The 24,693-nt window shown below is 28.8% G+C and overlaps 2 protein-coding genes across 4 annotated transcripts in view; both read right to left on the bottom strand.

Annotated features, from left to right (window-relative positions):
• Window positions 1–14,303, bottom strand: part of LOC107172060 (uncharacterized) — a 63,975-nt gene extending 49,672 nt beyond the window's left edge. Inside the window, exon 1 of the mRNA XM_089226851.1 lies at window positions 14,031–14,303. Coding sequence (XP_089082977.1) covers window positions 14,031–14,041 — 11 coding nt within the window. The 5' untranslated portion in view covers window positions 14,042–14,303. The remainder of the gene's footprint in view (window positions 1–14,030) is intronic.
• A 183-nt stretch (window positions 14,304–14,486) lies between these two features.
• Window positions 14,487–24,693, bottom strand: part of CARPA (Carbonic anhydrase-related protein A) — a 112,380-nt gene continuing 102,173 nt past the window's right edge. For 2 of the 3 annotated variants that reach the window (XM_089226702.1, XM_089226704.1), the window contains exons 10-12: window positions 22,988–23,033; window positions 17,944–17,986; window positions 14,487–15,688 (exon numbers count right to left, since the gene is read on the bottom strand). In XM_089226702.1, the coding sequence (XP_089082828.1) occupies window positions 17,949–17,986; window positions 22,988–23,033 (84 nt within the window). In that variant the 3' untranslated portion in view covers window positions 14,487–15,688; window positions 17,944–17,948. The remainder of the gene's footprint in view (window positions 15,689–17,943; window positions 17,987–22,987; window positions 23,034–24,693) is intronic. The other variant, XM_089226703.1, reaches the window with a different exon arrangement.

The following is a 24,693-nucleotide window of genomic DNA, read 5'->3' as shown; positions in this document are numbered from 1 at the left end:
TTTTATCAATATTATATTTATAAACATTTGACATACCTAATACTTTATTTTAATTATGGTTTCTAAAAATGTATATTTTATTTATTTATTTATTTAATCAACAACAACAACAACAACAATAATAAAATTACAACAATTTTCGGTATATTATTTCCTACATTTTTTTTTTTTTTTTGATACTGAATCTGTATATTCTATTAAATACGTGTTGGGAATTTGCAGGGTTTGAAATTCTTGTAATTTGTTATTGATGGAATATATTATATTTAAATAAGTTGAATAAAATTGTGGACAATATCTGTGCAAGGAAAGATGTGACGAGATGCATTTGATGACCTTATATTGCTTGATAAAAAACAAATCACAAGCCGAAATACAGTTGCATTTTTTCGATATTCATACGGAAAATGTTTGTAAAAAAATATAATATTCTGCATCAGATAATAGGTGATTATAATAATGTAAGATATTATCGTACAGTTTTGAGATCGTAAGTCGATGTTATAAGAAGTTAAAATTGCGCTATATGTATCTATACGTTCAATCTTTCAAAAAATACATTTAAAAAAAGCCATTACTTAGCACACTTGACAATACTGCTCAAGTCCACCACCGGTGTCAGGTATACATCGCTGAATAATGCACATATTGCCGCCAAAGCTTTATTGTCATTATTTTTGGCTTTTCATTTTTGTTCTAAAAATTGTGTTCATTTCCACATCACTTGATTGGCATTCAAAAAGAAAATAAATCTAGAAAGTATAGGTAGGTTCTAATAAAATTTCTATCGAGATAAATACCAATCTATTTTTGTAACGTTTGCTCAAACGTTTTCGTTGTTTTCCGAAAAACACTATAACCGTCGACTTTACGACTGACCATTAAAAACGATTAGAAAATTTACATTTTGATTGACATGCATTTTGACTTTACTTTCATAATGTACTTTCTATGAATAGAACGCGAAGACATCTTCCATTTCGATTGTCTTAGTTATCTCGACTTATAAACAAAGTTGAAAAGCCACTAAAAAGGTGTTTCAATTTTCAAATTTCCAAAAATGCTTTAACGTAGATTCGACTTTTTGCAAAACAAAAACAATAATAATTCAAATTATAATATTATGATCGTTTCAGAAGTATTCCACCTCGATTACGTATAAACTATCTTTAAAAATTTTTTTTATCTAGTTTAACTCCAAATAATGGAATTTCTCGATCTTGAAACAAATTGAAATATTATCGTCATTCTATAGTTTTCAAAATGTCCTTCACACAAATAGTTTGTTATATCATCAATAAAGTTCTAGCAATAGTGCATAGATAGTAAATAACTAGCTTTAATAGTAAATGAGTAGAGTAGTTGGCCATTGGGCAATATAAACATTATAAAAATAACATAATCTTTTTTTATATACATACAATTATAACTTAAAGATAATATTTAAAAAAAATAGTTAACATTTAATTATTATCTTTCAAGTAAAAAAGTGTTGACCTTAAAAAAAAAGCGGGTAAGTTGCGGATATCGTTCTGCTGTCGCTCTTCGTTAATTTCCTGATTTTTAATATTTTTCTAATTTTTAAGAAATAAAATATGATTATAATTAGGCACACTGAAAGTGTTCGGCCAGCCGTACGAGAAAGCACTTATTGGCACCGTGAGTCATATGTTTGATAATACTATGATGCTTAATAATACGTAATTTTTCTTGAAACTAAAAAAAGCGGGTAAGTCATGGATTTTGCTCTGCTGTACAGTAGGTTACAAGTGGGTTACTGTAATGGATGGAATTAAATTTTAATCCAATGATACTACATCATTGTATACGAAAAACAATTCTGAGCGGAGACGGTTTATCTGTCTAGGATATATTATAGATTATTATAAATTTTCAAATCTTTGATCTAAAAAGAACATTTTTTATGAATTTCTAGCTTAAAATAATTTGCGAATTTTTTCGATTTTTACGTATGTTGTCAAAATTCAAACTTTGAATGCTTGTAAAAAAAAATTGTGACTATAAATTTATTTTATTTTTCAACTGCTGTTGTAAAAATATGTTATGAGCCTGCATTAAATTTTCAAATCATAGATCTAAAAAGAAAAACTTTTATGAATTTTTAGTTTGTTTGGAAAACTATTGAAATATTTTTAATTTTGACTCCCCAAAGTACCAACTAGATTCACTTTCTGATCGAACGAGGTACTGAAGTCGAAAATCGAACCACTTTTACTGCCCCAAAACGTGATGACAGAAAAAAAAAGAAAACATACACCATGGTAAAATCAATACAATTATCGTTCCGCTCAGAATCTAAAACAGTGTATTTATAAATTATTTTGTATGGTGTATCTACGTAGTTTTTCGTGGCAGATTTCCAATCTTGAATGTATTTTTCACTATATAATGATGATAATTTTGTCGTCGCTGAACCTATGCTATGAGTTTTTCATAGAATTTGTTTCGTTTTTATTTCTCTGTTGATTAAAAACGAACTCACAATAATTACCAGTATAATCTCGAGGGAGATTATACAAAAACAAATCATTTTTTTCTGCTTGATAAACATTATCGTACACATGTGTTGAACTATAACCATGCACCGTAAACCATGTGTACAGGGATATTATATAATATTCTATTTTTTAGAAAAATAACTTTAACTAGCACAACTTCAAAGTGTATAGAATAACAAGTTTATTTAATACAGTATTATGGTTTATGGTTGAGACTTGAAAAAAATATTGTGTAAAAATGTTAATGTATGTAAGCATGGTTTTTAATTATCGCTACCATTATGTAAAAATTCAAATTTATATTGGTTGAACATTTCGAGAAAACAATACTATCTACAACACTATTAATTGGAACATATAGTTTTAAAAAATAATGTGTATTGATGTGTATTGATGTTTGAATCTAAGTTACATAATTGACATAGATTTACTCGCCGTTCTTAAGGTTCTTACCGATAAATAAGATTTTTTTAAATTTAATTCAATTATTTGTTCCTTAAACAGCTTATTCCAAATACTAGAATAATCATTGTTGTTGTTAAAGAAAATGGATCAGAATATATTTTACCTATTAAATATCTAAAAACGGTTTTTATTTGTTTATTTTAATTTCTGCAGTATAATTATCAAAATACGCATAACAATATCTGTTTGGATATTTATCGACAACTTATACAAATATCAATTTACAAATTGTATTTAATTTTGACGACTCATTGTACCGTGCATATGGGGATAATTTTAATTTCCAAACTTTTATAATTCGGCTCAATTTGTAGTTATTGACAATAATTACGAATTCAGTAATTAGAACACAAGTGTCCGAATGATTTTTTAATTAAAGAAAATACGTAACCAAGGTAACTTTATTGCTTGAACGGCTTATAACTATGAAAGTATAAATATATATATATATATTATCTCTACGTTTTTATTGAATCATTTTAATTGAATTCAAACTTTTTAATCGCACTAGGAAAATGTAATAAAAATAATTCCAGATGTATAATTTGTTATTCCACTTTCAAAAACTCGTGCAATCGCAAAACAATTATCAGTGAAAAACATGCAACAAGAGCAGCAATCGTATTCGATTCGTTTCTCGATGCCATTATCGTGCTATAAACTATTAACAGTTACATCATTAACCAATTCAACGTTGATTAAAAATTAAAAGTATATTCATTAGGACGTCCTTTAGGCATTCCGTCGGAAAATTTAAAATGAAATCTGATAAGCTTTTATTCACTTAAGATCAAATTTTGCACACTTTTAACTATGACCTACGTATCAAACTATTTTAGTAGATTTATGCGATTGCATGCCACGTATGTTATACAGTGGCCCTTCAAAGTCATAAATCATCCTTAAAATCACCGTGAAAAGTCTATACTTATATTTATAATAATTATGTTATATAATATATACCTACTTAAATATATGTTTAAAATTTTTTTTTAATCATCTATTAAAAATAACCAACTGATGTTAAACAATTAAAAATAAATTACTATATAGTTAATTTTAAAAAATTTTGAATTAGTCAGTTTTGTTTATTTTAATAATACAATAGTATGTTTGTTATCATAAGTATGTTATTATCACAAATAACAAAAATTAACATGCTTTATTTTAGATATTTTTAAAAATTCTGTTCTATAACTTTTTTTTTCATCTATCTGAATATTATATTCGATAGTTTATTCGATTAAATATTGAAGTTTTATTAAACATTAATTTTGAATGAAATTACATATAAGTATCTCAATTTGCCACAAATATGCTCAGAGTAAAAAGCTTTTGTTGGCCTTTGGAACAATCTCTGTATATTAAAATTACTTAAATAAGTTTCGCTTATTCGATCCCTACCTATAGAATCATTGCTCTTTGATTACTTGATAAGTGAAAAGAAATTTAGAACAAATTACCGTATTATACATGTATAAATACGTTCGAAACGTAACTAAAATGGATATTAAAACAATAAGGTTTTAATAAATTTTAAAATTTTCATTTTTTGTTATGAGAAGATGATAATTTGTATAAAAAATTATAAATATCAAAGTTCGGCATAGTATTATCCTATATAAGGAAGCGGTATGAATTATTAGTGTACCTAATTAAAATCAAGCAAAGTTTGTAAATTTGTATTACGGTAAAAGTATTTTGTTCACGAAAACTGTTACAACAGTATTACTAAATTGTTTAATATCTATTTTGTTACCACTTGTAGTTTGAAGTTTTAATACTCGAAGTTTATTAAAATCACAAGATTATGGAGTACTAAAATAATATTATTAAATGTATAAAAGAAACCCGATAAATAGTTTTTTTCTTTTTTTTTTAATTATAATATATTATAATTACTAATTACTACATTTTAATCGACGTTTAATACTTCCTACAGTTCAAAATGTATGTATTAATTGTTCAACACACAAATATTTTAACACAGCTTTTATAGGTTTAAGAATGATAAAGACACAAAACAATAAACATGTTTTTCATGTCATTGTGTTATCTAGTGTTATTCTTATATATAATTTAATGATACTATAAAGGTTGTCATTATTCTTACTACTACACATTCCATTACTTATATACACATGTGTGATTCATTTAGCAGCAATTAGCACTTAATTATTTCTGTAAGTATAATTAATTGTTTTTCTTCATTTTCGATGTCAACGCCGGGGTTGATAAATTGAGTCCCAAATGACCCTAACTCGGTAAATTGAGTCCCGGTGAAAACTAGGTAGTAGGTAAGTTGAGTCCCAGAAAAAATAAGGTAGTAGGTAATTTGAGTCCCACGGTAAAACGATTTATATGCATTTAAAATTTAAAAATATGTACTATACAATTTTTATTTGTGATTTTTAGACATTCATTGACTGCATGTATATGATTTTGAATATAGCAACATACATTTTAATTGCATTTTTATTAATTATATAATTATTTTTTATGCAATAAAAATGCATGTTGCTATTTTCAAAATCATATACATGCAGTCAATGAATGTCCACAAATGACAAATAAAAATTTTATAGTGCACCTTTTTAAATTTTAAATGCATATAAATCGTTTTTCCCTGGGGCTCAAATTACCTACTGCCTTATTTTTTCCGGGATTCAACTTACCTACTACCTATTTTTCCCCGGGACTCAATTTACCGCTTTCAAAATGTACCAAACTTATCTCGGAGTAGTGTTGTGCTTAGATAATTTTTTTTTATCTAGATATAGATAAGATATATGAACTCAAAATATATCTAGATAGAGATAGATAATGATAAATTAAAATATATCTAGATTTAGATACAGATAAAATCAATTTTATCTAGATGAAAATGAGATGATTTTTTATAAATTTTATTCTTAAAACATGATTTTGTTAAATTTTATTTTTTATATTAGGTTTGTAGAAAATATTAATACAATTATGAGTTATAACTATTTATCTGAATACTCAATTGTGATGGTATGATACTTTTTCCATAGGCAATGACTAATAATAAATGAAATATTTATAACTTGCAGTGGTTAATAAATAAAGGTTCTTGGCGATTGGTGAGTGGACTGAGTGGAGCTGGTGGTTTATTCAGTTATTCTTATTAGCTATTGGTATTTTTAAACTATTAGAACACCAATATTCCCACTTCCCAGTACTATCATCTATCAGGTTATTCTTAGACCTTCAACTTGAATTATTTAATATTATTATATAAAGCTTATCTATTATTGTCGTCAATCGTCAATTGACGATTGACGATCAACGATACAATTATTATTATTAATTTCTTAAAAGTGGTGCTCATTAGCGACAAATGACAATAATAATTCTAGGTACCTATATATATATATATACGTATAATTCATTATATATAAAATGCAAGTATTTTAAAAATAATATCAGAAACTATTATGTTCGTATATTTTTCAGACTACGTCTCATGAACAATCTGGATAAATTAATTTAGATGACGAAGTTTTCTATCTTAGATGACAGGTAGATACCAATTGTGTAATTTATCTAGATAAGATAAAAGATACGATTGTTTTATCTAGATAAGGTATCTAGATAAATTTATCTAACTAAATTTAGCTATTGCACAACACTGTCTCGGACTCAATTTACCTAGCCCCGTCAACGCGATAAACTATACATTTTATATTATCTCATAATATATTCATTTTTTTCCGCACTCGTCTAAATTGTTTAGGGTCTTAGGGTTGGCAAACAAGTCTCACAGATAAGATCTCTATGTAATAGATAAGTACAATCTCAATATTATTATGATCAACATACTCTTAAGTATAACATTATTATCTAAATATTAAATACTAAACTCGTTACGAAATATCGTTATCTACAGGTTTTTATTTGGGCCTCAAAGGTCGATTTTCATTCGTTTATACTCATGTGTGATTTATTTAGTAGCATTGAATAGTGAACACTTGATTATTTCAAAAAGTATATTTGATTTTTTTTCTTCAAAAAACGTATCTGCAGCGCGTTCGTTAAAAACAAATAATATCTAAGTCAAAAACTAGTGCAGATTAAATTCTCCGTTTTTTGTACGTTCCTTCCAATTTATTTACGACTTTTATGCCCCCCTCTCTCTTAGAGTATTGTCCAGATCAAATGTTCTACTGGAAAACCCTTCAATATTTAAGATAGGGCAAATATATCGAATAATTATTTAATTAAACAATAGTATTGTATTATAAATTACTGTATGACTTTATATAACATAGAACAGTTCACAATTTAAAATAATTCTTCACGATAATTATATTGCAGATTAAACTATATAACGTACAAAAAAAAATGGCCTTATATACTTCGGAAGTTATTTTTATTTACTGTGTTTTTTTTTCTAAAATATTCCATTCATTGGTCGGATTCAAAATATACATACCTAGCTGCTAAATGAAAGTATTTGAAAACTTTTAGCCAAAAAGTTATTTCAAAGACGTGATTATCTAAGACGGTTTGTCTTCAAAGTTTTGAAGCATTTACTGGGTTCCTAGTCGTTGCGTGCACGGAATAAAACAAAATCAAAAACTGTGAATAAAATAAATTTATTAATAAACGATTAGGTGCGTCCACCAAAATTATTTTAACAACAAAATTCACTACCATCTGCTACGAGATTTCCCGTACATTGTTAATTTTCAAATATTGACACAGAAAGACCTATTTGAAATTTAACTGAACTTCCAAACACTCGACATAAACACGTTTCAAAATTCTGAGCAGAGACGGGTCAAAGATATAAGGAGCAACGCATTCGTTTAAATATTTTACGTAACTTAATTATGATTAAATTTAATACTATATGTTACTATCACTTGCGATTAAAATATTGTTAAATTATCATTTGCAGATGGTGTAACGATCTTTATTGTATGATATATTATTATAATCTTTTTTTTTTTTTTTTTTTATTTAAATAAGGTTTCAACTCCTGAGGTTATTAGCCTGCAGTAAATACAAAATAGTAGTTATAGAGTATGATCTTAAAGCTATGGGGACACATTATGTTTGACAATAGAGGGATTTTGTAGAGTATATGTACATTCAATTATTTTTCTAAATTAATTTTTCTAATCCTATGTTTTTGAAAAAAACGTATATGTTTTTGGAGTTATCTTCGCCAAGTGCTTGTTGCATAGTTAATGGGTTCCCGAGGATTTGTCTGGAGTTGGTGAACTTTGGGCATTCTAGCGTGATGTGTTTAATTGTCAGCGCTTTGTCACAGAGTTCGCAGGTCGGGCTGTCTTCTTTTGTTATGAGGTGTAGGTGTGTTAGGCGAGAGTGTCCAATCCGGGTTCTTGTGGTAACTACTTCTTCGTGCCTGGATGAGGATGGGGGAGTTTTCCATGGGTCGACTGACGGTTTAATTTCTTTTAATTTATTTGTGTTTGGAGTCTTCTCCCACGAGCCTTGCCAGTGACTTTTAGTTAGATTATTTATGTTTGAGAGTGCGTCTTGAAATGTTATTTTATTTATTAGTACCGAGCTGGGTGATGTTATTGCTTCGTTGTATTATAATCTTTATGTACGTCTGTAACATACTGAATTTTTCCTAAATTGCTGGACTGGGCTTTTGATGACATTTTGTGTGTGTTTAAGTGGGTCCCTGTTGTGTTTAGATATAGCACTCGACACGTCATGTGTCTAACTCAGAAGGGCGCACTAACTAAGATTTTGAGATTTACGATGGAAATGTTTGTTTTAAATGGTTACTATTGGTTACAGCTTACAGATTGTAGTAGTAATAGGAGACAGAAGTTGGTTTTTTTATGTGACCATTCTCACATTTCCCATAATTAGGTATACATTTTGTAGGTACAGATATATTCATCGAAAATACAAGCCTTTGGCTGAGGAAACGTCGGGTGGAATAACTAGACGATAGTATAATATGTAAATATAATTTAAAAAAAAAATATGAATAGTAAAATTTATTACCATTATTTTAAATTTATCTTATTTTTATATATACTTACCTAAATAATTTTTTTATCAAAAATTTCAGCATCCAAGTGCAATAAATGCATTAGTATATAGCCTGTGTTAATGTTTTTTTTTTAAATTTATTTAATTATCTAAGTATATATATATATATATAATTAAACAATTACATTAAAATATATTGTTATTGTGTATGTGTAAGACATGAGCTCGAGGGGGAGAGATTGAACCATTCCTCCTCTTGCTACTAGGCTGGTAGTTCTGTCCCTTAAATATGCATGTATAATAACAATAAAATGTGCATAATAAATTATAGCTACGGCCATACAGTGACTGTTTCATTATTAAGTTGTAGAACTATAGGAGGTAAATTCTATATACAGTGAAACTTCCATATAACGAACTTCCATTTAACGAAATTTTCTGTTTAACGAAATGTTTTTAAGAACTATGACCTTCATTGTCAATTACACGTAAATTTATCTCCAAATAACGAATCTGATGTTTCTATATAACGAAATAGTTATTCGATAAAAACCAGTTTTTGTAAATGTTGTCACTATGAAGTTGATAGTTTATGTCATAGTTCTAAAATTGTACATGAACAATGTATCCGATAAAGATAAAACACCGAAGGTAGGCAAACTGATTAATTTTACTATAGTACATCAGTTCCAATATTGGTGCAAAACTGCAAACGAGTATGCATTCTTTCGTTTTCTCTTCGTCCGTACAAAAAAAATGTCGATACATAAATGTTTATCTATTGCCGATAAATTTGAAATTTTAAACGAAGTCGATAAAGGTGTTAAAAAGAAAGATATTGCCGCAAAATATAGTATTCCAACAAGTTCTCTATCAACCATTTTGAAAAACCGTGAAAACATAACCAAGCAAATGCAAAATTCTTCTCTCCTCAGCAATAGAAAACGAATGAAAATTTGTGTCTATAAAGAAGTTGACAACGCTGTCCTTAAATGGATGACTTGTATACGAAATAACAATCTGCCTATATCAGAATCGTTAATCAAAGAAAATTTAACATATTCAACGCTTTATCAGTGGTAAGAAATAGTTTTAGACAAGAAGCAAATGTTCCCGATGAAATTTTTTTAAAACTTGACGATATAGAAACTTTTTACGAAAGAAAGACAATTTTCAAAAATAATAAGCAAACAAAACTTACAGATTATTTCTTTTAAATTACATAAATACTATAAATTACTATAAATTATATTTAAGGTTAAAAATCAAATTACATACATACAATTTAATAAAAAAAAAGTTGAAAAAAATACGTAATTCTATATTTTAACGAATTCCTCTATATAACGAATTTTTTTTGCTGCTCAATCGACTTCGTTATATGGAAGTTTCACTGTAATTTGATGTTGACTTATTTTATTTTTGGAATAAATAATAATTCAAGGTATGTAAATGTAATACACTCTGCAGCGATCACTCGTCGAACAACGTTACGTTTTTTTTTTAACTAGGTACGTAGATATCATATATTTCCACGAATGGACGTACTATAATAGTTGAAGCAAATAAAACGAATACGGTTTGTAATTATTGAACATATTATTATGTATAAAACGATATCAATATATAATAGTATAATGAATTATTGCAATAGTAGTGCTTTATAATACAATTAGTTTGAAAATATAATAATAATAGGTAACATCATTGAATTTAATATGTATGCAATGTTCAGGTACTCAGTGGTAATATCATTCTACTCAAAAACAATATACCTACATATATATATATAATACTTTGAGGTAACCGGTAATGTTGTGACTATGTAGACGTTGACCGACGACATTCTTAGACCTAAAATTTGGGATGGTAGACTGAATCCGATTCCTACGAGCTTGCTTATCCGTATTTATATGCAGTCGGCTAGTGACATAATTATTATAGATTTAGGGTTTTCGTAATAATGTACAGAGCGTGATAATTAAAATTGGGGACAACACAGTGCACAATCCGATTTGGTGCCCTAATCCATAATATGGCTAGAAACATTATATATTTCATTTGAAAGTACGCTCTAGAGAACTTTCGGCCTCGTTTTTTAAACTTATAAACATAAAAGAAAGGATTCAAGAGTTATGCGTCTTTGACACAACAGCTACTAGAAATAATGTATAAATTACGTATTTTAGTTGATGATGTTTCTTAGTGTATTACATTTTCGATTGATTTTATTACATTTGTATGATTCCTTAACCATTGAATTTGATTTAAACAAAAAAAAATATCATTACTTATGAATCATTTTTAAATTAACTTATTTCCATAATTATTTAAATGAGACACATTATTTGTATATTATACACGTGGAAATTGACCAGTTACATTGTTCCACGCATGCTGTGTATAGAAAAGGATTTGCTTTAAAATATTAAATCAATATTATTAATAACTAATAAGTGCTCTGCGTTATAAAAGTGATTTTAATTAATTAATTATTTTTATTTGAACAAAAACAAACTGCATAATACGGACCAACAGTTTCTCTTGTTTATACTATAAATTAAAATTGCATCATACCTTAACATGCTTTTAATAATTATTAAATAAAATAATAAGTAAATATTGCTTACTTCGTATTGTATATATTTCGTAGAATTTGAATAGTAAGAAAAAAATTGAGTTTTGTTTTGGGAGCCTGATGCCCTGATACAAGTGCAAGTGAAGCGTTTGTAACTTGCGTCTATCTAGAAATGGTTTTATCAATATATTGTATAGGTAATCAAAAATCCAAATAACGACTGTACCAATTTTATTAGTTAATTTGTTTCACTATTTTACGTATAATTTATTAAAATATATTTCACTAGCTCACCTACATGTGATATATCTATAATACTTTTTCAATACAATAACGACATATAACTACGGATAAATGAATTAACTACGAATCTAAAATACATTGAACTCTAGTCGGACAATCATACTTTCATACTTTTTACACCAATAAAAATAAACAGTTTTTGAAAGTCTGCAAGCCGTGTATACTTATAACTTAGTCTATAAGCAATCAGACCAGTAATGAAATTTAATATAAAGTGTATATATATATACTATAACTATAGTACAGAATATTATTATTAGTTGACTCAGGTAAATACATTTACCCATAGAGTAATAAGAAAAGTTATAACCCAGGTACTTCGTGATACCCAATCCAATTATATTAATCATATTAAAAATGTATACGCGTATATTGAAAAAATAGTTTTTAAATTACAACATTTTCCGCGAAATGTTCATTATATTATAATATTCTGATAAATTAAAAATCTGTTAGAATTTAATATTATATTGCAATGTATGATGGAAATAAAACGAAAAATATGATCAGAATCTATATATATATATATATATATATATATATATATATATATATTTATATATTTATAAAAAAAATATCGAATTCGGAAAATTAAATCACTCAATTTGGGTAGTGTAATCTGTTATTTATTCCGTTAACTATTATGCTTTGGAAAAAAATTATAATGTAATGCCTAACTCTTCGTCTTAATTTCTATCATTATCGAACCTAATTCAAAGCATGATAAATAATATGCTTCATACAAACGGCAAATGAAAAATGGCAACAAAAACCAAAAATCTAACATTTCTGTCATAAATTAGTAGAGTCATGAATTTAGAAACTATTATAGGTAGGTCACTTATTTCAATTTCCATCTTGATACAACAAGAGTTTAAAAACACAAGTTGTTTATTAATTTACTGTCAAAATAGATGTTCTCATTTGAAAAAAAAAGTTTTTATTCGTACTAGACAACACTTTTATGATGGTATAAAAAAATGCGATTAAGTTTTTGAAATTATGATGGCAAAAAAATTCAAAAATCAGAATTTGAACAAATGAAGAACAAAAGAAACGTGATTGTATAAGTAATTACGTGTATACTTAAAATTCAAACATTTTGTCGGATTTTTTATTGATACGCTATCATAAATTATGAATACACATGAAATTCATTCAATCATAAAATAAAATATTGAATTTCTATATAAATCAAACCTACAACTTTAAGATTTTATAGTTAATGTAATGAAAATATCAACCAGTTCTTATGTTACTTATGTAGACTTGTTTAATAGCGCGTGTTGTTTTATAGTTTATTTATATAAAAATTAACTATTGTAAGGTAGCTTTACCATCGAAACAGATTGAATAAAAAAAAACTTATTTAAAAAAAACTATTATAAGGAGCTAAGAACACTACATCCAAAAAAGTTGTTCCAACATAAATATTTTTTTTAAGCTTCTAATGTCATAGTATTGTAGACTGTAAACTTTATTTTGTGAAAAAACCCAGGTGGGTTTCCTAGATCTTAGGTTACCATATATAATATATGAGAATATGACACATCATACTTACTTAATATGATTGAATATAGCGCAGGGAAAATTATTTAAGTTTTTTTAAACTATGATTAATCAACAACGACAAAATATCAGCATTGATAATATAAATGCATTGTTGTGTACATTTGTTGAACAAAGAAATTAAGAACATCAACAATTAAAATAAATTCACTTGCTAGTTTTTTTCACAGTCATGTTGTCTTAATATTAAAATTGTTAATATATCGTGTTTATTTTACTTCCATATGAGTTATTCCTAGAGATGCTCATCACATCATTTGTAAAAGATAACAATTAAATCATTTTTGATTTGGTTGATTATAACAAATATTGAAATTTATCAATTTTAAACCACGATATATAATATTATAGTGGTTTTTTTTTCACTTTTAATATATTTGATACGGGTGATGGGTGTACAGCAGTAGGTAGATACTTTGTATAAGTATTGCCGAGCAAATATCATTCTACGTTTTTGTATTCGGCTTGAAAAGAAAAAAGGTAATGGAGATATGTTCATAACGACGACAATAAATAAAATACAACTCTCTGTCGGTAAAACGAAAAATGGTAACTGAAAAAACATAATTATTTCATGCGTGTAAGTAGGTACTTACTTCATTGCCATTTCGCACGGTATCGTTCGTCGTCATAATATTTTATTTCACGTTTCATGTTCAATGATATGACATGATTTGGGATGGATACCGAAAGGTCACGTCATTATCGTGAAACATAATTATATTATTATTACTATTAAATATTGTAACGTATTTACACACCACTGTATAATATTACGTTGAGCTCGCAGTTGGTTGGTAGTTTTCCGATTATTATAGGTTTTCTGCGTTTTACGGACGCGACACTGTCGATCGGAAACAACTGATAAATCATACTGATAAAACACTCAATTGTCTCTGTGATGGCATAATATCATAACAATTGCTTGAAATGTTACATTGCGCGTAGGTATATATTATAATTACATAGGTATGGGAATCGTTGTTGGTTTAGGTTGGATTACATGTATATCGTATATGTACATCATAACAATATAACTGAAAACATTAGTATTTTTTGAATTACAATTTACAGTTTATTAGCTTTTGCGTCGAAGCAACACAACCATTACCATTATCATGTGTTATACAAATAATTATATAGTATAGGTATGTATAGGTACATGACACGCGAAATAGTGCCCAAATCGTCGAGTAAAATAGCTATAGTACAATAACATTGTTTTGTGCGCGTCGACGATCAATGTAATAATAATTTCTATTATTTTTTTTTCGTGTACATAATATTATTATTTTGACGATTATGATTATTTTACAATAACCACCTGTATAAAAAAAATTATATTTAAGGCGGGGAGAGGCAGGCAATAACAGTTGTACACACTTATTAAGTTGAACTGGTGTATACACACGCCAGTTACGTAATATTTTACATAATAATATTATTATAATTTCGTGTTTTAATGTATTCGGTATAGTTTCCGCCTGTGTGATTGTTTTAGCATTATTCACCGTCGCGATTCGCACAGGTTAATAATAGTAATAATAATAATAATAATAATAATAATATATTATATTATATTATTATTATGGCGGTAAAATATTATTACAAACTATTCTCTAAATATATTATATATATCGTACAACATAGATCGTAAATAGTAAATCAATTTACATAATAATATAATATCGTAGCGTAGCAATAATAATAATAATAATAATAATAATTGTTATACGTTTGTATAATAATAATAATATTTACATTAATATTTACGAACGATGATAAAACAACAATACAAAATATATATTGTACGGTATTTAGACAACAACGACGACATGTCGATGACGATGATAATGATAATAATAATAATAATAATAATAATAATAATAATAACATACTTTACGAACACAATTCGATAACCCCCAACCCCCCATTGCTGTTGTCAACGCCAGACGAGTCGTCGTGCACGATAATACTATTGATATTATTATATTATATATAAATAGGTGACTAACAGGTAACTAACGATAAGTATTACTAAATATTATGAAGGTATGATAATATTATAACATTGTTGTTATGGTTTGCGGTATGTACTTTTGTTCGGTTCTAGACCATTACCGTTTGTTGTTCGGTGTCGAGGAAACCGTCGTTGACAATGTACTGTTCCGGTCGAACCATTGGAAGCCGGACGTACGCAAGATGACAACGGTTCCGCCGCAAGCCATATTATATCAAAAACCGCCGGTGAAAACTAGAATGTTAAAAAATAATAATAAGAAGAAATAAAAATAAAACAATTAAATCATTAAATTGAACTATACTTTTCTTGCAAACATTTTTTAACACAAACATTAGAATATAACTCTATGTAGGTGAATTTTATTGCGAGGATATTATAATTGTATATTTATAAAAATGTAGATAATAATTTTCTGCTGAATCAACTGAATGGCTATTTGTTGGTTTTTACTTTGTCGAAGAGGGTATTGTTGATTCGAAATATGTGTATAATGGACGAAGATTATAATGTTATATTGTGTACTATAAATGTACATGATAATATATAGGCTGTATAGGATATTAAGAAACTAGGTTGGTCGGTCTTAGATTTTTTCTATACTTAATATTTACATATATTTTGTATTTTACACGATTAAAATAACTTGTACCTATGATGCAGTAGCCTCAGTATATGATACCTATTACCTAAATAATAGGCATATTATAATACTCATAAGTCATTTATTTTGATATGATAAATATATACATAACATATATCACGAAACCAAGTTATGTGACTTGTCGAATTGTCAAAAATTAAAGTTTACGAAACATTTATGTCAAAGGTACTGAAAACAATGATTATATTAATAATAATAACAACAACAATAATAAATAGGTACTGTTTTACTCCACCTATCTAAAACATGCACGCGTTTACATCGAACCCGAGGTATACCGAATCATATATGAATGATACAATATTGTTATTGTTATTATTCGGATAAAGTATATATGTTCATAACAAATAATACAAATAGCCAATATTATAGTATACCACATAAACGGTATACCTACGTTTACATATATTATTGGTCCTCGTTATGGTAGTGTACACAATTTTATAATTATTATCGTAGTGGGATTGCATTAGCAATATCACCGCTATTGCTGTGCATCAAACTATTATGCACTTACAAGTGCGACAGAGCAAATGGAAGGATGGAACCATTTTTTTTTTTGAAATTAATTCTTGGCCTGGTGATATGATAATATCGGTGATCGTAAGTTACACCAATTTGTTGTGGTCTATTGGAATTGTAATAAATATTATATTTTTCACAGAACGGTTTATCACAAATTAAAAAGGTAGGTACTAGCTGTTTACACAACCCGTTTACATATTTCGCACACAAAAGTCAACACTTAAAAATCATACAATATAAATATATTACATAACATAGTAAAAGTAATATTATTCAAATTATTAAAAACAAATTTAATTTCATATTATTTATCTTATTTGTCGGGTGATGTTTGCATTTTTAAATTGTCAAATGATTTTACTCGTGATATAGCAATATAAAACTTATTATGGAGGGAAGTGGCTGAATAGCAACAAAAATGATATTTGGTGATTAAAATAAAAATATAGGTAACGAATTGTATTAAAAGTTTTGTTCGGTAGAGAGAATTTGAAACAAAAACCCCTCGAAAAATGGCCGTAGCATGACTGAATACAGGTTGGGGTAGATCGTATAATATACGACCTTACTATTTCTCTATACATCTCACTAATCACTTATTAAACTTACCATACATTAAGTTGAATACCTCAATGATTTTCTTGCATGCCAAATAATGTGAATGACACAAATAAGTTAAAAATAATGTCATCTACTGGCTACTTGTTATATGGGGATTAATAAATTAAAATTATATATTAAATACTTAAAATACCCTAAGTTAAAATTAATAACGAATAATATAAAATATTAAAAATAATACAATATATGAACACCACCCCTTTATTGTCGACGTCAAACACATTTGTTACACATATTATAATAATAATATGTAGGATTGGTATATAGTTATTGTAGCGTTTTCGCATAGTTGAAACCACTAAGTTGAATTGATTGGTTTAAAAAATTCAGAAAACCCGTAAAAACATTCACCTGTACGCCACTTAATCGGTCTTTACGGTTTTCTGTTTAACAACTTGACTTTTTCCAACTCGACCACCAATTATTTATACGATCGGGACCATACACGTAGCGAGTATGGACAATACAAGAAATTTTTATATTTAAATATTATATTGATATTTTCCTTTCGGAATTTTGAGCGATTGAATATTTTTACTTTAAAATTCAAAAACCCTGTAACACAAGAATCCTAGCGTTCTAATATTCGATAGTAGGTATTTCAAAACCATTGTTCTAGTGACAAAATTATCGTATTCACCGCGAAAAAACGACGAACATAATATACAATATAGTTTACCGATGTTATATCTGGTACAACGAATCCGATGTCCAATCGTTGGCTGAAACAAAAAAAAAAAGAAAAACGATGCCGATATGATGATTTAAAAATAATAATAATAAATAAAGAGTGAAGAAGAAATGAGAAGAGGGAGGAGAAGAAGCGACAGCAAATATTCGAGTGGTGCATAATTTCCACTACGCAACTTTGTAGGTACATGTCTACACTATCTTTTTTTACAAAACGCCAATAATAATATTTCTCAAGGCGTCAAGAAATTTGCAGCGACTATACATGCACTGGAAGTGTATATGAACGCTGAATAAATTGAATAAAGTCAATTTTATTTACTTTTTTTTATTTTTTATTTTTTATTTGTTTTTTTTTTTTTTGGTATTATTATTATTATTATTCCGGAACGTGAGAAGCGTTGACAACACAGAGTAGATTAAACAACTGCAAACGTATGGCCAGCGGGAAGGATGGAGAGCGACTGTGGGAGACGGAAGAGACTAAATAAAATAGAGGAAAAAACGAGAAAAAGAAAAGTTAACGACCGCGATGGGACAAAGTTCTGCCGGGCAATATTTGTATTCAAAGAATTTTTCAACCTTTGAATTTTTTATGAGCGAGTGGCAAAAAAAGTTTGTACAACACGCGCCCCAGAGTATAAAAAATATAAAATTCATCTATTTTTGCTAATTTTTTTAACGTTCGACAACAAAGCGAATCACGTGATAATTAATACTATATTGGTGCAGTCGTTTCGATAACGGAATTAAATTCGCACGATTTATAAGCTCTGCGGAAAGTACTCATTACTAAAATTACTAAATAAATAAAAACGATGAAAAATATGACATAATAATTATATAATACAGAAGATCACCCGTATTTAAACGTATGCTTGTCTCCTTAAAATGAAATTTTTAAAATTTGTTTTATTGCATATTGCAATGACTAATTAGGATATATTATATTTTACTGTATGCGTGAATTAAAAAATTGGATTTGTGAACAAAATTCAATTTGAGACTTTAGTAGTGCAAATACATACTAAAATGTTGCAACACGAATTTTCAGTATGCCAATGTGGTTGAATATGAAAACGTACTTAAATATTTGCGAATAATGTTATCGAAAATATCAGTGCGCGCGCGTAATGTATATTATTTGTAATTTTTACAGATAAGAGTAAACTTCTCAGCCACAAAAATGCTATAAATAATATGTTTTTTTTAAATATAAGATATCGTCGTGACGTAATCGACTCGATGATTTGTCTACTTTTAGTTCTTTCGAGCGTCGTCCATCACGTAGATAATAATATTGTAGGTAGTCTAGTTGAAAAGTCGAAATTTTAAAATTTAGAGAGGAAAGTTCGAATAGGTATTATAGTCTGACGGCACTGATTTGCAAGTTTACACACGATCGCTTGTATGTCGAAAGTCGAAAGCCGTCCTATGTGAATTTTAAAGGGTTAAAAACTGCGGGCGCCTTTCGTTGAGTGAAGACTATAAAGGGATGCGGTTGAGGATGAGTGATAGTGAGTACCTCTCATCTCTGGCGCAGGCCTCGTCGATTTGTGATTTAAAAAGCCAAAACGTATAATAAATCTCGCCGGTGTGGCTTAAGTCAAAACTTTGGTCTTTCCATAGCTGCGGCATTGTACAATAATAATAATAATAACAATGAACGGCGTATACGCACCTCTATACATTATAATATAATAACATATACGTCGTCTAAAAAGTAATTCCGGGTACAACATATTATGTAGGTATCTCAGATTGTGGGCGGGCGGAAGAATTGATACAATTTACTCTCAGGTATCACTTTGTGACGGATGGGACGACGGGGCGTGTACGCGACCGTGTCTCACTAAGTCCGGCTTAGTCGGGACAAGTTTAGTTTGATAATAATTTACACGGTCTCGCATATCGAAATAATATCGGTGTTTGTGTTTGAGCCTGCCGGACGCAAGTTTAATCGTGGGGCGAGGGGGCTGGGGGAGATACCTATCCGTATACTGGGTTTCCATTACCCACATATATATTTATAAATATATCATAAACTATTATACCTATATGGCTATATGCACGGATCGCTGCGTAAATTATATTATTATTTTATGTATTTCATAGGGCGCATGTATATTCCCCCGAAAGTGGTAAATTCCGCTCGAAATAAACTGCAGGTAAAAAAAAGAGTAATATAAATTCCATCTGTAAAAAATTACACAAAGTAGGTACCTAGTTTTTTATAGGTAATAAAATAAGTAATAACATTAGGTATAGATTAATCATTATAATAGTATTTAAATAAATATAATATATTTGATATATATTCAATAATTGTTACTACATAAATCGTATAAAATACATAAAAACTTTTATATTTATTCACTAAGAAACCAAAGGTTTATTTATACCCAAAATTTTAAATTTTCCTAAAATACTACAAGTTTATTTCCATAACTTGAGCTATTATGGGTGGGTGTATGTGCGTATAGGACGTGTAATTCTAAACATAAACACACAATATTCTAAACGAAAATAAAGTGATCTAAACAATTTATTATATTTCCATATGTCCAATTATTAGATCCACAGTATTCCAATACAAACTGATAAGATATATGATATGATTGTCGACTACTCGTATGATACGATTGTCCCATGTTTGAACATTTTGTAACTTCAAAATACTATAACACGCCGCGTCGTTGAGTCACGGAACGAATGTTTATTTTTTCCGGGCGGAATTTACAAATCCATTTTTTTACCTGTTCACTTCGGGCGGGATTGATAATCTCCCATTTTATATAGCCTACATTGTATAATAATATAGGTGAGCTTGTACCGTTTCCGCCAAAATTTGAAGCGACCGATTTCATCATCGCCCGTTTCTGCCACTTTAAAAAAAGGTTCGATTCCTATTTCCCCCGTCTACCTACTATAGTATAATTTATTATATATTAATATTCATATTAATTGCAGTACTATTCCTATTGTTTTAAGATACACCACCTAAGTTTTAACTTGAAATAATTGTACATGGTTTATATGATAACGTTAAATATTGAAAAATAAATTTATAACTAATAATATTAAAGTAAAATTTGCTGTTTTATAAATAAGTACAGTAGTTTTATGGAGTACAAAATGTTCTTATCTGTACTGTTGTTTCAATCTTATTGATTTATATACATTTATTCCATATTTAAGTTATATATATATATTATTCAATATGTATAAAACACCTAATATTTATTGTATGTATGTGTACATTTAAAATTGACATTATCGTAGATTAATGTGTACAACTACCACATGTCACTCGTTTGTATCTAACATTGCCTTATGTAATACCGCATCATGTGAACGTAATTTCAGTGAACTCAAATTAATTAAAACATTTTTACCATCCACGATGAACCAAAACACTTAAGATTTATGAACTATGAAGATTTCCCTTTTCTATCAAAAATATGGAATATATTATAATAATTATTCCATAGCAGGTAGATTGGTGGAAATGGAAATCGGACCTTTTTTTAAATTTGCGGAAACAGGCGATGGTGAAACCGATCATTTCAAATTTTGGCGGAAACGGGTAATTCCCATAAAACGGTCGCCAACCGCGGTTATGTAGCCGTAAACCCAATAAATGTCGCTTTTCAAAGGTGTAATTCCGGGGAAATAATTGAACAAAACCACGGCATACTTAACCAGCGATATCGATGGGTCCTCGTTGCCTATCCGCACGAATAAATTGTCATTAAACACGTTCGATAATAACACTTAACTGCGTGCAGCTTTGGGTACGTAAATACGGCGGCGCTTATACGTAATAATTATAATCGTAGTGCTCTTCGTGAAATTACGTCAATTACGGTAATAACCCATAGGAATTATGGTAAAATTTTCTTCCGGGAAATGAGAAAACAAAACTAGCGGTAGTGCAGCAACGTATAGATTTATGTGAATAATAATAATAATTACATCTCCGAAAATCACAGGTGCGATTTCATACGCTAATTTTATTGTTTTGTAGTATATAATATATTATAGCGGAGAATACGATTACAATTATTTTCGGTGATTGATGACATCCATGGCATCCACAACTTCGAATTTTGAACCAAAGGCTTTCGTTTGTGCTACGAGTTACGACCCCTAATGAGCTACAACTACCAAGTGGATGAGTATTGCCAAGTATCAATTACTTAAAACTATTATCAATTTATTTCAAAAAAATTAGATATTTTGGAAATTTTTTTTTAATTTCTAAATATTTAATATTTTTTCTCATGGAATCTGGGCACTTCTTCGTTATTAAGTTATAAAAGTACTTGATACTATAGTATACTTGCAAAGTTGTTTTCCTAGCTACACAGCCAAAAATTTAATGTAGTTCGTTACTAATATGAATCATTTGAGGTTGCGGCAAAAATAATGAAACTCGATCAAAAAGCAATACAAAAATAGCACAAGCCAAAGCCCCCGGTTTGAATACAAATATTGGAGTTGTTGGTGCCGAAAAAATTCATCTCTAGTTGTGTTCATTTTAATTAATCAAACAGTAAAACGTTACGAAGATGTTCGTGTAGCATAATGTGTGCATTATCATGATGAACTGTAACGTAAGATAGGACAAGCTTTGAGCAGAAATCATGTTTCTTAGTTTCGTTTGTAGCCTACTGTTGTGGTAGATGGGCGAACGGAAAATACCGTAGAAGTAAAACGAGTTTGCGGAGAGACGAAAATATAAAACATTAAAATTACACAGTTAGAAAAAAAAAACATACGAAGCTAACAGTAATAATATAAGTAACATATTAATATCGTCGCGTTATGACAAGTGACACTCGAGGGTTGACGAACAAGAAAATTGTTGAATAAAAAAAAAACCCGTTTGTAACTCAAAAGCGTACTAATAGATTTTCATAATAATAATAATATTATGACATTGCGCGGTAGTCTTACAAAATAATAATATAATATCATCATCGTATATTTGTATATTATATTATGTTCAAAACGAATTTATGTCCACTCACCTTTGTAGTACATGTTTTTGTGCATGTTCAGCTTGCAAGTCTTACCCTGAAACAATGCAAAATTCTGTTAAAAAACATAAACTGTAAAGATCACCACAATAACATTAAAAAAACATTTATATTACAATGGTAGTATTATACCAATATAGCAGCAACTACGGTGAGTTGGCCTACGCTCCGTGTACCGGGAAAAATGTATACAGTAACTTTACATAGAAATTACCTTTGAATTCACATATCCATGATACACTCATTTTAATTTGAGTTTATATATAATATGGCGTATACAACAAATAGTTGGAGGATTCAAATCGCACTCTTACGTTTATTATAATTTACACATTTTTTTGTGGAGTATGACTTTTCTATAATATCAACAAGCCTATAACTGCTACTATTTAATTTTAAGTTGGAACGAAAGATGTGATAAGCAATATCACAGCCCGCAGGCACTGCAGTTGGCCAGCATCTTATGAATTTAAATCGACTTGAAACTAATTTTTAGAATTGCTTTTTATGATGATGAAACTGATTTTATTCCAAGAACTACTCAAACAATAATTTATACTTTTGGCCAGATCCAAATATTGTATTGTTACAAAGCCTATACAATAATCATTATAATATCAGTTCATACGCGCTTCAAACGAATTCATCGTCATCGGAAGTTTAGCTTCCGCGGAACAGTATCAAAACAAATTGTACTCGTTGATAACATTGATGTAAGTATTGTATGATATATTAGCATACTTTTTTTTTCTTGTTAACCCGTGGCAAAATAGTCCATTGAGGTGGGGGCGGTTCTGAAGGTTTTTTTAACGGTGGTGGTGGGATCACGTGAATGTTTTTTTGGTAGAATTTTTAAATGGACACTCGTAGGTATCTGCCATACCCGGGTGGGAGGCCTCTCTTTTAAAACAGCGTGAACTGCCCGGAAAGCGATGCCACCCATGACCGGGGTTCGAACCGGAGACGGTGCGCGTCGCAACCGATGCCTTAATCCACCAGGCCACTACATCCCCACTTGCATATTGTTTACTATTATTATTATTATATTGTATTCGTGTAAAATGCATCTTATATCTGTAGATATTATAATTAATGTACCTAGATATAGGCCTATATATTTTTACGGTTTATCATGGAATAAATTCAGGTTGTGATCGAGATTCATTTAGTGAAACGGTATGTTTTACTTTTTGCCAACTCCTAATAATCTATAATATATACACTAAGTTATAATCAAAAAATTACCTGGTGTAATTCAGTAAAAAAAGTACTGTTTTATATTTTAATTATTAGAAAAACATTTTTATGGAATAGCTTTGATTCAATGAACAATACATTATAAAAATGTATTTTTTTCGAAATATTACACCCAATTATTATTATATATTTCTTGTGTAGATAACTTTGTTGAAAATAATGAAAAATTTTTCAGAGACATCGTCACTATTAATGATAATCGATAATTTTGGGAGTATGGCCGTATGGGACGTATAATACTTTAAGCCACAAAACGAGCAGTATTATACCTATATTAAATAGCTTTTTGACGGTTTAATGGTTATTTTTTTCTAATAATGTCAAGTGCCCAAAACCGTTCACCATTATACAATACGCGCATTTAAACACACACTCAAATAATATATACACAAATGCTCGTGAGCGTGCGTGCGTGAATTCTTTTTTATGTGTGCGTATTC

The sequence above is a fragment of the Diuraphis noxia genome, unplaced genomic scaffold, assembly GCF_037042655.1.
Source record: "Diuraphis noxia isolate RWA-SAM2 unplaced genomic scaffold, SU_Dnox_SAM2 contig0004, whole genome shotgun sequence".
Lineage (NCBI taxonomy): Eukaryota > Metazoa > Arthropoda > Insecta > Hemiptera > Aphididae > Diuraphis > Diuraphis noxia.
This window is presented reverse-complemented; position numbering and strand designations above follow the sequence as displayed.